This window comes from Sus scrofa, chromosome 1, assembly GCF_054392235.1.
Source record: "Sus scrofa isolate SSC_HxYL_T2T_F1_AM1 chromosome 1, Sscrofa_HxYL_maternal_Yorkshire_Landrace_v2.0, whole genome shotgun sequence".
Classification (NCBI taxonomy): domain Eukaryota; kingdom Metazoa; phylum Chordata; class Mammalia; order Artiodactyla; family Suidae; genus Sus; species Sus scrofa.
The window spans coordinates 112,262,362-112,277,802 of record NC_139383.1 but is presented as its reverse complement, the minus strand read 5'-3'; the positions used below and the strand labels follow the sequence as shown (position 1 = coordinate 112,277,802).

General features: G+C 35.7%; 1 protein-coding gene across 5 annotated transcripts in view; it reads right to left on the bottom strand.

Moving 5' to 3' along the window:
- Positions 1-15,441, bottom strand: part of DCC (DCC netrin 1 receptor) — a 1,237,100-nt gene that overhangs the window by 129,969 nt on the left and 1,091,690 nt on the right. For all 5 annotated transcript variants that reach the window (XM_021073456.2, XM_021073460.2, XM_021073463.2 and 2 more), the window contains 2 exons: positions 8,637-8,831; positions 2,055-2,087 (listed from right to left, as the gene is read on the bottom strand). In XM_021073456.2, coding sequence (XP_020929115.2) covers positions 2,055-2,087; positions 8,637-8,831 — 228 coding nt within the window. The remainder of the gene's footprint in view (positions 1-2,054; positions 2,088-8,636; positions 8,832-15,441) is intronic.

Below are 15,441 nucleotides of genomic sequence, written 5' to 3'. Positions count from 1 at the left end.
TCTTGGGAATTCCTTTTGTTCCCAGTAATTTATCTGATTTCATCACTGACATGAAAATCTGAGGAAAAATCCGTGGAGAGTGTGGGATCAGAGAGGCTTTAAAAAATATATTTCTTGGTAGCTTAAAATATTATTAAGCAAACCAGTTAACTTAAAAGTAGCAAAAACCAATTAATAGGAATCCAGAAACAACTGGAAATTCATTTATTGAGAAGCTTGTGGATATCGTCACCCAAATGGCTAGTAATGTAAATTTCATTTGGTTTAGTTACTTAAAAAAATGTCTGGAGTTACAATTGTGTCTTAGTGGTAACAAATCCGACTAGTATCCATGAGAACTTGGGTTCAATGCCTGGCCCTGGTCAGTAGGTTAAGGATCTGTCGTTGCCATGAGCTATGGTGTAGGTCGCAGATGCGGCTCAGATCTGGCATTACTGTGGCTGTGGTGTAGGCCAGCAACTGCAGCTTTGATTCAGCCCCTAGCCTGGAAATGTCCATAAGCCTCAAGTGAGGCCCTAAAGAAAAAAAAAAAAGTTCTGTATTCTTTCCATATATCTGTATGTATACCTATATACACACTTTTTCTAAATATGATTTCAAAAATTAGGAGTTACCTGCTTGTGGAAGTTCCAAATGCATTCAAGAAAGCTATGTGAAATTATTTTAATTATTTTTAAACTGAAATAAGAAATTCTGCTAATTAACAATTTGAGCTTGGACTTGGTCAGCACTGATATTTAATTTACCTGAGTAGATACATGCTGCCAATTACTTATCATTAAGTAGCCATACAAATCTTGCTGTTTAGTAGATATTGATCTTAAGAAAATATTCTAAGTGCAAGCAAGCAGTAACAGCAAGGTGATTAATGAAAATGTTAACTCTGGGTAGATGTTTCTGTGTATTGGGTCATTTTCATTACTCTCTGTGTGAAATCCTAGCCATATTTTCTTAAGCAGAAGGATGGCATAAGGACCCAGAGATAAACCTGAACACAGGATCATTAAATAAAACACTACTTAGGTAGACAACCTTCTATTGCCAGTGAAACTTAACACTCAGATGCATAGCATTTGTCAATAGTCAAAAAGCATTCTTGTGGAAAAGCAGGTTTTCTGCTGAAAACATAGTGCCTTATGGGACATGACGCTGGCAAGGAGGTTCTGCTGGTGGCAGATGTGCAAACCAGGAGACAAAGTACGTAAGCTGTAGACTGGGAACCAATACTGACAACAATGACTATAACCAGTTCCGAGCATTTCCAAACGCTCCTTTCTTTAATGAATATAACAGTCTAAAAAAAATAAAACTCAAAAACTGTTCCTTTTCTCCTTTAGCATTCTACTAATGATCCTTCCTACAAAATAATGAAATCCTAATATAACAGTCTTTAAATCATGGTAATAAATGCATATCTACCTGAGTTGAAGGATAACTTATTTTTTTCCCTTTTCCTTTGCGTAAAACCATCCTTGTTTCCCTACACAAATCAGCTTTTAGCAAGTGAATGGAAGGAGGAGGAGTCAAACTGGCCTCTGACTCAGTCAAGGAAAGCTTTCTTGCTTTGAAATGAACAAAAGGAATGCCCTAAAAGAGTTGACCTAACTTTGTTTTTATTTATCAAAAGAAGCTCCTCATAGAGGAAAAGCACACATGATTTATGGGTTTTCTCTGTCAAGCTACAGAACGTTAATCCATAGCTCATGAAAGGGTGCAAGAGCAGCTTGGAAATTATGCTGAGCTTAATTATACTTAATGTGAATTATTCAGAAGTGCAGACAGAGACTAAAAATTTATTTCATACAAAGAAGCTTGACATTTTAATTGGCCCTTCAGAATAGAGACAAAACAATTTCCTCTCAAGAAAATTTACATCCTCCCTATCAGAGCCTCAGCCTCAGCCAAGCAGAACTTCATTAACAAGATTAATTATCACACCGGTGCCTGCTCATCAGGTGTATGGCCCAGGTGAAAAGAATACGAAATAATGACTGACATTTCTAACAGACAGAATTGATTCAAGGAGGGAAAGATGACAGATTGAACCACCATACCTTGGTCATTAGCCATTTTGTCAGGGTGTTCCACTGTGGGGGGAAAAAAGAAATAATATTATTAGATTTTGGCAGATTTCATCAAGAAAGCTGACATTTCTAATTGACGGTTTTGTTAGTGAGTTCTCATATCAAGGCTGACGCCACATTGAAATAAAATTGATAAGGAATTATGCTAATATGATTATTTTGACTACATTAGAAGAAAAAATTGAAAATAATGTTTTTGCTGTATAAGTGTGTTCTAAAAAATGTTATTTGTGGAGTTCCTTTGTGGCACCGTGGAAACAAATCCGACTAGAAACCATGAGGTTGTGGGATTGATCCCTGGCCTTGCTCAGTGTGTTAAGGATCTGCCGTTGCCATGAGCTGTGGTGCTGTGGTGTAGGTCCGAGACATGGCTCTGATCCTGCATGGCTGTGTCTGTGGTGTAGGCTGGCAACTACAGCTCCGATTGGACCCCTAGCCTGGGACCCTCCATATGCTGCAGGTGAGGCCCTAAAAAGACAAAACGAAAAAAAAACTGTTGGTTGTAACATTCCTCTAAACATAAACTCAGAATGATCATCAGGCAAGTTTAATTAAAAATACAATTAACAGCCAAAAATTCATGCAATTACTACCCATGTATTTTAAATAAGTTAAGGAAGCAATATTTTCCTTTTTTTTTTTTTTTTTGCTTTTAGTATGAGAACGTAAGCAATTCTCACCTGAATAGAGTAAAATAATAAAATATAAAGTTTAATCTAGATAGTTCAATAAATTTAAACCTTGTGAAGAAGTCTTGAATTGTTCACAACTTTAAATGGGTAATGAGTAATGCTCTTGAAAATCACTTTTTAGATTTAAAAATATCTCTAAAATTTTCTTAAGGTGGCTTCTTTCCTGTTAACAAAACCTAAGTGTATAAGCAGGTAAATCTCTGTATATCACTGCTTTTCTAATAACTGTAAAATGACATTTTGACCAACGTAAATCTTTGTTAAGTCTCCATTAATAAGAATTATTTCAACTATACATTTTTTTAAATCATTGAATCTTCTGCGTATATTTAACTCATCTAATTGCAGACACTTAGGCTATGATACATGCTGCTTTGTGTCTTGTATATGTTTCAATCAAACTCAGAGAAAAATATAATAGAATTTGCATGACAGCAACCTATAACCTAGTCAATTTTCTCATTATGTTTGGAGGTTTCGAAGTAAATTCATCATCACTGCTTGAAAAATACTTAGAGCAAATATCTTGCAGGAGGTGGTCCTTCTTTCTTAAATGAAGGAACATAAATCATGGTCCAAAAAATATATAGAATCAAAATACTTAAATAATGATGTTAATAAAAAGCCCTCTCAGACACAGGGTTTGTTGATGTCACATCATAGAAGGATAAATTACTAAACCAGAGATCACTTGTCATTTCTTTCATTTTAAAATAATATGTAGAAATATTCTATGAAAGGTTAAACCAGGAAAAAATATCTTAATAAGTAGTAGACTTTGAATTCTGAATCACTTATTGGAAAATGGTATATTCGAGAGTGCATATTATATTGATTCTACATGCTTTAAATAAGTTTTATAAATGTCTTTGAATCTCCTCGAGATTTAAAAAACAATTTTCAATTTACCAGGTCATCTAATTTAATTTTTTTTTTTTTTTGGCTTTTTAGGGCCATGCTCATGGCATATGGAATTTCCCAGGCTAGGGGTGGAATCAGAGCTGTAGCAGCCGATCTAGGCCACAGCCATGGCAATGCTGGATCCGAGCCATGTCTGCGACCTACACCATACATAGTTCACCAGATCTACACCACTTGTCTATGACCTATACCACAGCAATACTGGAGCCTAAGAGGTGTTTTCATAGGCAAAGGCATTATCTACACTTTACATTCAGGAATAGGATCCTAATGCAGCTTTTGAGAAAGGACACTATGTTGTAGGGTATGTCACACTAGGTCTCTAGTAACAATGAGGAAGGGTAAGTCAGGATCATCTATGGCCACACAATCCAGGAAGGGTAAAACTTGGTGGCCAGAACAGAAGAAACTTGAGAAACTACTTTAATCAGCATGTCATATTTAGGTGAGAACTTTTTGGAACTAGGTCCAAAACAGCGAAGAAAATCCATTTCATCTTATTTCCATTCTTCATTTCTCCCTTTGTCTTTAATTATATAATTATACAATGCATTACCTGCAGTCTAAGAAATTTACTTGGCAAGTGACAAATATATGCTATGGTGAACAATTTCATCCTTATTCGTATCTTCTGGATTTGTTTAACTGTTAACAAATCTGGACTGCATATGACTTGGAAATTTTGAACGTCTCTGAAGAATATTTCTCAACAGGGACCAAATATATTCTAATAGTTATTATTACTTTTTTTTTTTTAAAAAAAGGCCACATGTGCAGCATATGGAAATTCCCAGGCTAGGGACTGAATCAGAACTGCAGCTGCTGGCCTGCGCCACAGCCACAGCAATGTCAGATCCGAGCCGAGTCTGTGACCTTCACCACAGCTCATGGCGATGACCCATAGTTAATCCACAGAGCTAGGTCAGGGATTGAACCTGCATCCTTGTGGTTACTAGTTGGGTTTGTTACCACTGAGCTACAATGGGAACTCCCTAATAGTTACTTTTTATTAAAAATAAATAATGGCTTAAAATTATTGTAGTCTGTCCCTTGATCTTTTAATCACTCCTATAATTTGTCAAGAAAATCATATATTTTTGTCACAAAATAATTGAAAAACTAAAACATTTCCATATTCTGGTGCAAAGCTTTCAGTTCCATATCTTGGATAGGAGAGATGAAGGTTTCAGAATGACAATTAATGATGGCCAGAGAAGAGACCACACTCTTCTGCTTTTTCACTGCTGGGTACCCTGCTTCTCTACATGTGGGGGTGACTTCAACCCTCCACAAAAGCCCTCTTTGATCGCCTCCATCAGGAACATCCTTCTTCCCTATTACCTGATAGTCCAGCAGGGAGAAGCTTCCATTACTAAAGGGAACAACTCATGGGGTGGGCAGAAATAAATGTATCTCTAATACCTCTTCCAAGGTTTCTGTAGTGTGTGGGTATCATAATGGAGGATTTGGGGAAGGGAGGTGGGTATTTGCAGAGTCCTCTGTGGTCAGAGAATCAAGTTCATGACTGTTCTAATTAAAATTCCAAAGAAAGAATCAGATACACACATATACAAAGTCACTTTATCCCTTTCAAGTTATAAATATACTTTTAATTTACCAATGATTACTGACTTGTACCTCTCTGGCTGGTAGCTACGAACCAAAAAGAAAAATTCTAGTCTCTAGTAAAAAATATTTTTATCATTGCAAAGACTGAATATGAAAAAATGAAGCTGTGGACCCCTGCCCAAGGCATGGTTTGCAATGGAACACTTGCCTGTTACTCAGTGGACTAATGAGAGCTTTCTCAGCTTCAGGACAACATGTAAACCTTTTTTTTCCTGTCAAAGTTACTTTGTGGTGAACAGAGGCTTTATGTTTTGAAGCAGTTTTAGAAACTGAAAATCTTAAATCATAGCATTTTTGTCCATCCTGTAGATGTGGTCGGTTCATTGCGGCTGAAAATCTTTTGTGTTCAGTAATTTATTTGCCTTAGAACAGTTGTCATTGTAAGTGACAGACATGTAAGATACATGCATGTTAAATATCAATGACTGAAAAACATGGGTAACATCACTGTGTCCGAATAATTTGAAATACACTCAAGACATCTGAAACTTAGTTTACCATAAGCTTTACCGTAAAAATCAAATTGACAATTCATGGAGCATGACATACTTAGGGTAGACAATATTAAACATTCAAATCAGAATATAAGAAATAACTCTTGTGGACTGTTGTGACAGATAACAAATCTTGAATTTGTTCTTAGTTCTGAATGTCATCTCAGAGATGAGGGCACAGAGTGTACACAGTATCAAATGAGATATGAAGTTCATCAAGTAATCTGCAGGATGATTATCAGTGTGGGCCTATAAATCCTGCAATAGCTCATCAGTCTGCTGCTTAATACATCTGGATGCCTTCAGTCAGTGTTACACCTCCCTGAGATCTCTAGTGGGCTCACATTGTGAGCATGAAATTAATTTGGCACTTATCTAGAGACAAAGATGAAACCTTTGTGTAACACTAGCTAGTTACATTTCATGCTCCCACAGAATGAATAACCTGTTTCCTTTCAATTGCTCATTTTGGAGTGAAACCTAATTTAGACATGAAGTCCTAAAAACCTGCATTGAGAGATTGGCTCATTTTCTCCTGCTTCCCACCCAACTTTCCACACTGTCATTAAGAGCCATCAGGCAGACTTAGGCTGAATGCTTATTTGTGCATTCTTGGCAAACTTTCAGATGAGCTGTTACCAAATCTAGCTTTTGAATAGCTCAGTCACCAGAATTCAAAAGTCTGCTCTTTATTAGAGAACTTTTCCTGTGAGCATTGAAAAATCTATTTTTTCTAAGCCTCTTCTTTAGTATGTCCAAGCTCATGGGTAAAACTTCAAGATTCATGTTTCTAATTTTTCAGTTGTTTGCCATCATGTTTTATTAAGTTTTCCACCAGATACATGAGCAAAGAGTAGTAACAGAGTTAAGGGCCATGTATCCTCCTTTAAAATAACACACATCATATAGTTTAAATATACATTTTAAAATATCATTACAGAACATTTAAATTATTTTCAGCTGCTAAATAATAGAGGCTCTCGAAATCATTAGTCCTCCAGAAAAATAATACTAGGCTCTAAAATGGAAAAGGCTTTTATGAAGATCACTATGAGGTCATCACTACTCTTGGGCTTTAGTATTTTTCTCTATAAACATACAGCTATCCTTAAATTGAGCTACAATTTTTATACTTGCAAGCATGTGGAGTTTACTTCTAGTAGTCATACTGCAAGATATTTGTTTTCATGTTGCTGCCCTGTGTCCTTAACACAATTGATTTTGAGTTTTTCTGTCTTATCAAAAAATCTCTTTTTTAGTTTTTGAAAGGAAATATTTAAAGTTGGCAAGCGTATACCATTATGCCATTCACATAATTCAATACTTTTTAATTTTTATTCCCTTACATAACATGGCTAAAGGGTTTCATTATATTTTTGAATAGAGCCCGTATACATGGAATCAATACAAAATTCCAAAAGAATTGTAAATGAGAAAAAATCAAGTTAAATATGTCTGCTTTGTGCTGATGGCAGAAAATATAATAGCATAATAGATCTTTCTTTGACATGCTGGCTTTCAGCATGAAAAGGTAACTTTTAATTAATTATTTTATCTTACTTTATTCCAGTTTGCAATTTTTTCCAATTATTTGAGAAATAATTGACATACATCATTGTATAAGTTTTGGATATACAGCATGATGATTTGATTTACATAGACTGTGAAATGATTACCACAATAGCTTTAGTTAATATCCATCATTTCTTATAGATACAATAAAAAGAAAAGGAAAAAATAACTTCATGATAGCTCTTAGGATATACTGTCTTAACAATCCTATATATCATATAGCCGTTTAAGCATAGCTATGATGTTGTTTATTATATCACTAGTATTTCCTTATCTTATAACTAAAGAGTGCATCTTTTGACTACCTTCCTCCAGTTCCTTTGCTCATCACCTCCTACCTTTGGTACCCATAAATCTTTTTCTATGAATTTGGTGTTTGTTTGTTTGTTTGGGTTCCATATATAAGTGACATCAAACATATTTGCCTTTCTCTCTCTGACATTTCACTGAGCATAATGCCTTCAAGCTCCACCCACATTTTCACAAATGGTGGGATTTCCTTATTTATTATGGCTGAATAATATTCTATTATATATATATGTATATGATGAAAGATCTCTCTTTCTCTCTCTCTATATATATATTTATATATATATATACATATCTCACAACTTCTTCATCTATTCATTCAGCAAAGGATTTTATATTGTTTCCACACCTTGGCTGTTGGACGTAATGCTGCTATAAATATCAGGATGCAGATATCTTACAGAGTTGTTTTTGTTTCCTTTGGATATATTTTCAAAAGTGCAATTGCTGGATCATGTAGTATTTCTATTTTAATTTTTTGAGGCACCTCTATACTGTTTTCTACATGGCTGTGCCAATTAATATTTCCCAAAGCATTGAACGAGGTGTCCCTTTTCTCCAAGCCAGCATTTGTTTTCTCCTTTTTTTTTTTTTTTTTTGCCATGCCTATGGCACCATGGCATGGAATGTAGAAGTTCCCAGACAGGCCAGGGATCTAACGCGTGCCACAGCATCGAGCCCAAGATGGCAGCAACAATGCCAGATCTTTAACCCACTGTGCCACGAGGGAACTCCTCTCTTTTTGATGATGTGCATTCAAACAGGCTTGAGATGATCTCTAATTGTGGCTTTAATTTGCATTTTAATTTCCTTTGAATGTCTACTACAGTCAGGTCGCCAACAGAAATGGTTTAAGGCAAATCCTAACAGACTCCAAAACTATTTTATAACAACTGCATAGGAAAAGAAAAGAAATGATAGGAAATGATTCAAACCTTTCAGCGTCCTGAAGAGAATGGGATCAGAAAGGGGCCCCACTCCTTTCGCATTTCTTGCTTGAATTCGAAAGTAATACATAGTGTCAAGGTTGAGATCCATGATTTGATGAGTAAGCCGATCACCACTGATTGTTTCCATAATCCAGTCGTCAATTGGAATATTCTTGTCCAAGGTATAAAACAAGATGTAAGCTGCATAAATAAATGAACACAACTTTGTTCAGTGTACTCACATGTTATACTTCTGCTTCCAAATAGCCATCTTTCCCAAATATAATTTGTAAGGATTACTATATATCCACAATCTATAAACTGCATTATTTAGCATGGCAAGTAATGATGTTTTTGTATTACAAAGATTAGAAAAGTAATTGCTTCAATGTACAAAATCTGAAACTGGGATAAGCCATTAGAAATAAAAATATCTTCCATATTTAAAAAATGCAAAGTTTTTGCTGCCTATAAATCCTGATTATTGATTTGCTCTAATATATAAGCATGATGAAAAATGTAAAAGGTAGATAACAAATCTGTTTAATTTTCACTGTATCAAATCATGAAAATAAATAATGTTTATTTTGGCTAGTGTTTAAATAATAAAAATACATTGAAAAGTATAAGATGCCCTATATTTTTTAAATGTTATAAAAATAAATGATGACATTTGATAATTGTAATAACTCTGTGAGGGTGGCAGGGGTACTGTTGTTCCCTTTTCATAGATGATAAAGCTAGAGATGAGCCAAGCTAAGTGACCAAAGGGCTGGATAATACCTTCTACTACCGCTCTAATAATCCAACACTATTTCCCCTAGTTCAGCCCACCAAGGCAAAATAAACAAACAAAAAAGAAATAAGTATTTCTGGGTAACTGTAGATTATCCAGATAATATCTCAAATATGATTAATTTATCATTTGATAGTAATTTATCATTTGATAGTATCATTTACCCTCTATGTGGGGGTGTGTGCCTTGAATACTAATAATTTACTCAGAGGCTATAGTCTAGTCTAGTAGGTACCCAAATAAATCCAAGTATCCCTGTAAAATATTCATATTCTAATATTATATTTAGCCAATATGTAAGCTAACTTATATTTAAAAGCATTAATTTGTGACCTTATATTAATTACACTATCATTATAAGAGTATGATATAAACTGTAAAATAACTCATAGTAGGTGTCTTTGCTACATGGATGTGGTGTCAAACTCTATTTCTGTCAAAATTCTTCAATGATATCTGTATAAGTGAGGCCACAAATGTCCCTAGGAATAATCTTACACACTGAATATAATCTCTGTAAGTGTATTTTCTTTATTTTTTATTACATATTAGAGAATAGTTAAATTACAACATTGTGTTAGTTTCAGGTGTACAGCAAAGGGATTTAGTTATATGTATACATCTATCTATTCTTTTTCAGATTCTTTTCCCATGCAGGTTATTACAGAATATTGAGTAGAGGTCCCTGTGCTATATAGCAAGACCTGGTCAATTGCCTACTTTACGTACTGTGTATATGTTAACATCAACCTATTGATTAATTGTCTTCCTTTGGGTCACCTAGTCCTTCCTTTTTGAGTCCAGCTTGTCCCATCTGGACCAGGGTCCTTCACATATAGATCTTTTAATGGTTATGGCACAGGGCTCTCTGACACATTCACCTCCCTCCCAAAATAACCATGCACACTCCCTACATCTCAGCATAACTCTCACTCCAGGAAGACTGATCTTCATATTACACTTTTTCCTATTTCCTTCTTATTCCTCATGCCACTCTATCTTTCCATATATATATGGAAATAAATATATATATACATATTTATTTATTTAGTCTTTTTAGGGCCACACATGCAGCATACAGAAATTCCCAGGCCAGGGGTCGATTCAGGGCTGTAGCAGCCAGCACATGCCACAGTCACAGCAATGCCAGATTTGACCTGTGTCTGCAACCTACACAACAGCTTACCGCAATGCTGCATCCTTAACCCACTGAGCAAGGCCTGGGATCAAACCTGTGTCCTCATGGGTACTAGTTGAATTTGTTACCGCTGAGCCACAATGGGAACTCCTTTCCTTATTTCCTCTATTCAGTTCCAACCCATCCATCAAATCTAATATCAGCTACTTGTAACATGTGAAACCTTCCTCTAGAGCAAGCTCTCTTTTCTGTAAACTTTGTGATAGACTTTAAGAAAGTATGAATATATGGATTTCCCATCATGGCTCAGTGGTTAACAAACCTGACTAGCATCCATGAGGATGTGGGTTCGATCCCTGGCCTTGCTCAGTGGGTTAAGGATCTGGTGTTGCTGTGAGCTGTGGTGTAGGATGCAGACATGGCTCAGATTCTGTGTTGCTATGGCTGTGGCGTAGACTGGAAGCTACAGCTCTGACTCAACCCCTAGCCTGGTAGGTTCCAATATGCCGTGAGTGCGGCCCTAAAAAGGAAAAGAAAAAAAAAAAAAAGAAAAAATGGGTATCTATAATTTTGTATCACTTTTACTTAATCCCATGGTGATTTACAGAATTATGCCTGGATTTAGGGGATGTGTGCTAGACAACGAACTGGATATTTCTTTCATGTGATTCTATAGGATTAAGCAATACCACCAACTGTCACATCCAGAGGTCCATTTTTCTTAAATCCAGATCAATGCTGAAAACTTGCATCCATTTTGCTTTGGCTTTCACCTTTTCTCAATGCTGTTGTTTCCAAAATCTGCCCAATCAAAATTACATGGGTACTAGTAAAAGTTACAAGACATGGACCCCCAAGAAAGGATGTTTTGATTTAATACGTATAGGGGACAAGTCTTTGATATCCTCCCAATTATCCTTGCCTCCTGGTAGTTACACTGTGTGTAAGCTTTTCTGTCTGAGAGTAGACAGGCCCAAATCTTGCTTTTAACCAATAGAATATAGCAAATGTGATGAGCTGTTACTTCCATGTTTGCATTATGTAAAATTATAATATCTGTCCTGCTAGCACTCTACATATTCTCTCCTTTGCTGGCTTCAATGAAATAAGTCGCTATATGGAGATGACCATGTGGCAAAGAACTAAGGCTGGGCTCCAATCAACAGCCAGGAAGGGACTGTGGGTTCGGTCCCTGGCCTTGCTCAGTGGGTTGGGGATCCAGCATTGCTGTGAGCAGTGGTGTAGGTTGCAGATGCAGCTCAGGTCCCGAGTTGCTGTGGCTGTGGCGTGGGCTGGCAGCTACAGCTCCAATTGGACCCCTAGCCTGGGAACCTCCATATGCCACGGGAAGCGGCCCAAGAAAAGGTAAAAAGACAAAACAAAACAAAAACAAAAACAAAGAACAAAACAATTATATAAGCTTGGAAGTAAGTATTTTCCCAGGTAGGCTTCAAATGAGACATCAGCCTAAGTTAACATTCGACTGCCACCTTGTAAGAGATCCTAAAGCAGAGTACCCAGAGAAACTATGCTTGGATTCCTGACTGAAAGATACTGTGAGATAGCAATGTGTGTTGTTTTAAGCTGCTAAATTTATGGTGATACTGTAACATAGCAATAGCTAACTACAATAGGTTAATGGTAACCCCACTAATCTACTCCACATGATTTCTGTATTTAGGTAAAGTCAGGAATCACTGCTTTAGTCGATGATATGAATTCTGTATGTTTCATGATATTTATTGAGATGTTGATGCTATAGACACAAATGTCTTTTAAGATATGGAGATATTAGGAGAAGATAAAAGACTTGAGATAAAAAATTCTGCAAAATTTGTAAGGATTATATGGCTCCTCCCCCTAGTTTATACTAAAACTGGAAGTCCATAATTCAAAAGGAATTATGAAATATCATTGTATAAAGAGTTGTTTCTGACTCATGGATGTCCATTTATTTGTAACTCATCCCCAACGATCAACATCAATAAAATTTCATTTTATTCCTTGAGCCAGAGAAGTCTCCATTTTTGTACCCAAAGAACTATACCTATTGAATAGAAGACCCTGGCCATGGTAATATTTTTCTTTTTAGCTTTTATTATGTACATGTGTTAACTTATCAAAAGAACAAAAATATTCTTTTAGTTCAGGAGTTTCATATTTTTTTTTATTTTTCAAAAGATCTAATAAAATGGTCTTCACATAATCACTTTTGAAACTCACTTATTGAATAAAATCTCCTTCCTGTAAGTATATTCATTGTATATTCATGACATTTAGTGAAATTATTAAAGTTTCCCTAGGCTGTTGTAAGCACATGATGAACCTGAAAGTTTGAATAACTGTGTTTCCATTCCAGCTCAGCTACACTGACTCCTGATTTTATTCACTTACCACATGAAAAAATAACATTTGCCTTCACTGTAAGTTTATCTATGTAAAGACTATTCAATTAGGCATTTATAAATGACAGTACTGATATCAGGTAAGTAAAGCTGAAAGTGCAAGCATCAGGTTCTTACTTCAAATTGTATTTAGTCAATTTCCTGATATTTATGGAGAACTCTGTCATTGTTTATAAATTTAAGAACTGAGATGCAAAACAGAAACAGACTACATCATCCAAAACTCTAAAATTTGGCCTTAGAGAAATAATTTCATTTGGATGTGTGAGTCTGGTTTGTTTTGAAGCTATTAAATCCATTACTGAAGCCTCACTTTATAGATCTTGATATAACCACACAGGCTGGGACACATTTATTGGTTTCTTGCTATGTCTGTGTCTATCTATATATATTCATATATATATATTCATTCTTCACTGTCTAAATCTCTATCATTTGCCATCCTTTCCTCTTACATTTGTTAAATGGATTTATTTATTTATTTATTTATTTATTTATTTATTTATTTATTTTGGTCTTTTGTCTTTTTAGGGCTGCACCCATAGCATATGGAGGTTCTCAGGCTAGGGGTCTAATTGGAGCTACAGCTGCTGGCCTATGCCACAACCACAGCAACACCAGATCCAAGCCGCATCTGTGACCTACACGACAGCTCATGGCAATGCTGGATCCTTAACCTACCGAGCGAGGCCAGGGATCAAACTCGCATCTTCATGGTTCCCAGCTGGATTCATTTCTGCTGCGCCAAGATGGGAACTCCTCCTCTTACATTTTTTTTCCACTTCATTTTTGTTTTCCTTTCATGGCTGCACTTGTGGCATATGGAAGTTCCTGGGCTAGAGGTCAAATCAGGGCTGCAGCTGAGGCCTACACCGCAGCCATGGCAACCAGATTTGAGCCACATCTATGACCTATGCCACAGATTGTGGCAATGCCAGATCCTTAGCCTAATGAGCAAGGCCAGGGATTGAACCCGCATCCTCTGGACAGTGTGTTGGGTTCTTAATCCACTGAGCTGCAATGTGAACTCCCTCCACTTCAATTTTGTTTCTTACCCACCATGCTGGCCAAATACTGAAGTATTATATTCTGCCATAGGTTGTTAGACCTTTCAGGGTTATTATTTTATTTGGGCATGGCTGCATCAGAATACCATTTGTTTAAAGACATATAAAATATAGCATCACATGTCTTTCGTTTTGACTCTACCTATGCAAATAGGCAGTTGTAATTACAGAAGCAAAGTGTCAGAAAGTATTCACTTCCACATCTCCTCTCTGTTCTGTCCTTTTCCATACATCTTCCCACTCCTTGCTGATTGATGGATCAGGTGGGCTGATAAGTACCAGGACGGCCAAGATACATGACACAGCCCCTCCCAGCAAGTAGTTCATCCCAGTGGAAGCTTCTGTCTTTAAAGAACTGATTCAGAAGTATATATATTTTAAAAGGAAGACGTATATCCTTCCTTTTTGTAGGAAAAAATTATATTCAGGGAGACCTTACTTCAAGTCATAGTTCTATCATTTAATATCTTTGCAACCTGGAGCAACTTGCTTAATCCAAATATGTCTCAATTTTCCTATCTAAAAATTAGTTGTTGTGAGGTAATGCATTTTAAGAACTTAATATATGCATTTCCATTACATTATCTTTTACTTAATTGAAGTATAGTTGATTAACAGTGTTTTAGGTGTAAAGCCAAGTTATAGACACATATGTGTGCAGAATATATAGGTGTATCTTATTTTTTTCAGATTCTTTTCCATTATTGGTTATTACAATATATTGAATATAGTTCTCTGTGATATGCAGTATGTCCTTGTTGTTTATTTTATATATAATAGTGTATATAAGTTAATTCCAAATTCCTAATTTATCTCTCCCCCCTTCTCCCTTCGGTAATCACAAATGTGTTTTCTGTGTCTATAAGTCTATTTATGTTTTGTAAATAAGTTCAATCTAATAATTTTTTAGATTCCACATATAAATGATATCATATATTTGTCTTTGTCTAATTTACTACACTTAGAATGATAATCTCTAGGCCCATCCATGTTGCTGCAAATGTCTACTATATTATCTTTAACATAGTAACTACTTAGTAAATTCTACAGCTGTTATTGACCTATTTATTTATTTATCTATTCATTCATTTACTTATATTCATAAATCTTAAGAAGTACCTTATTTGGGAACTGGAATTTCAGTTTCAAGTCAAACAATATACTTAATACTGATTTGATGATTCTTCTTCTCAACTAATATTTATTAATTACCTATTATGTATGAAGAATATAGTTACTGGGGAGCAAGCATTATACTTGAAACCTGTTCACCAGGAGCTTTCAGCCTTGAATTAGAAGCACTTAGATTTTCTTTCACCATAATATGGAAAAGGAGTGAAAAGGAAGAAGCCAAGATGACTAAATTTGCAACTTTTGGAGCTGGGTGAACTGTGGAAGTTTCTGA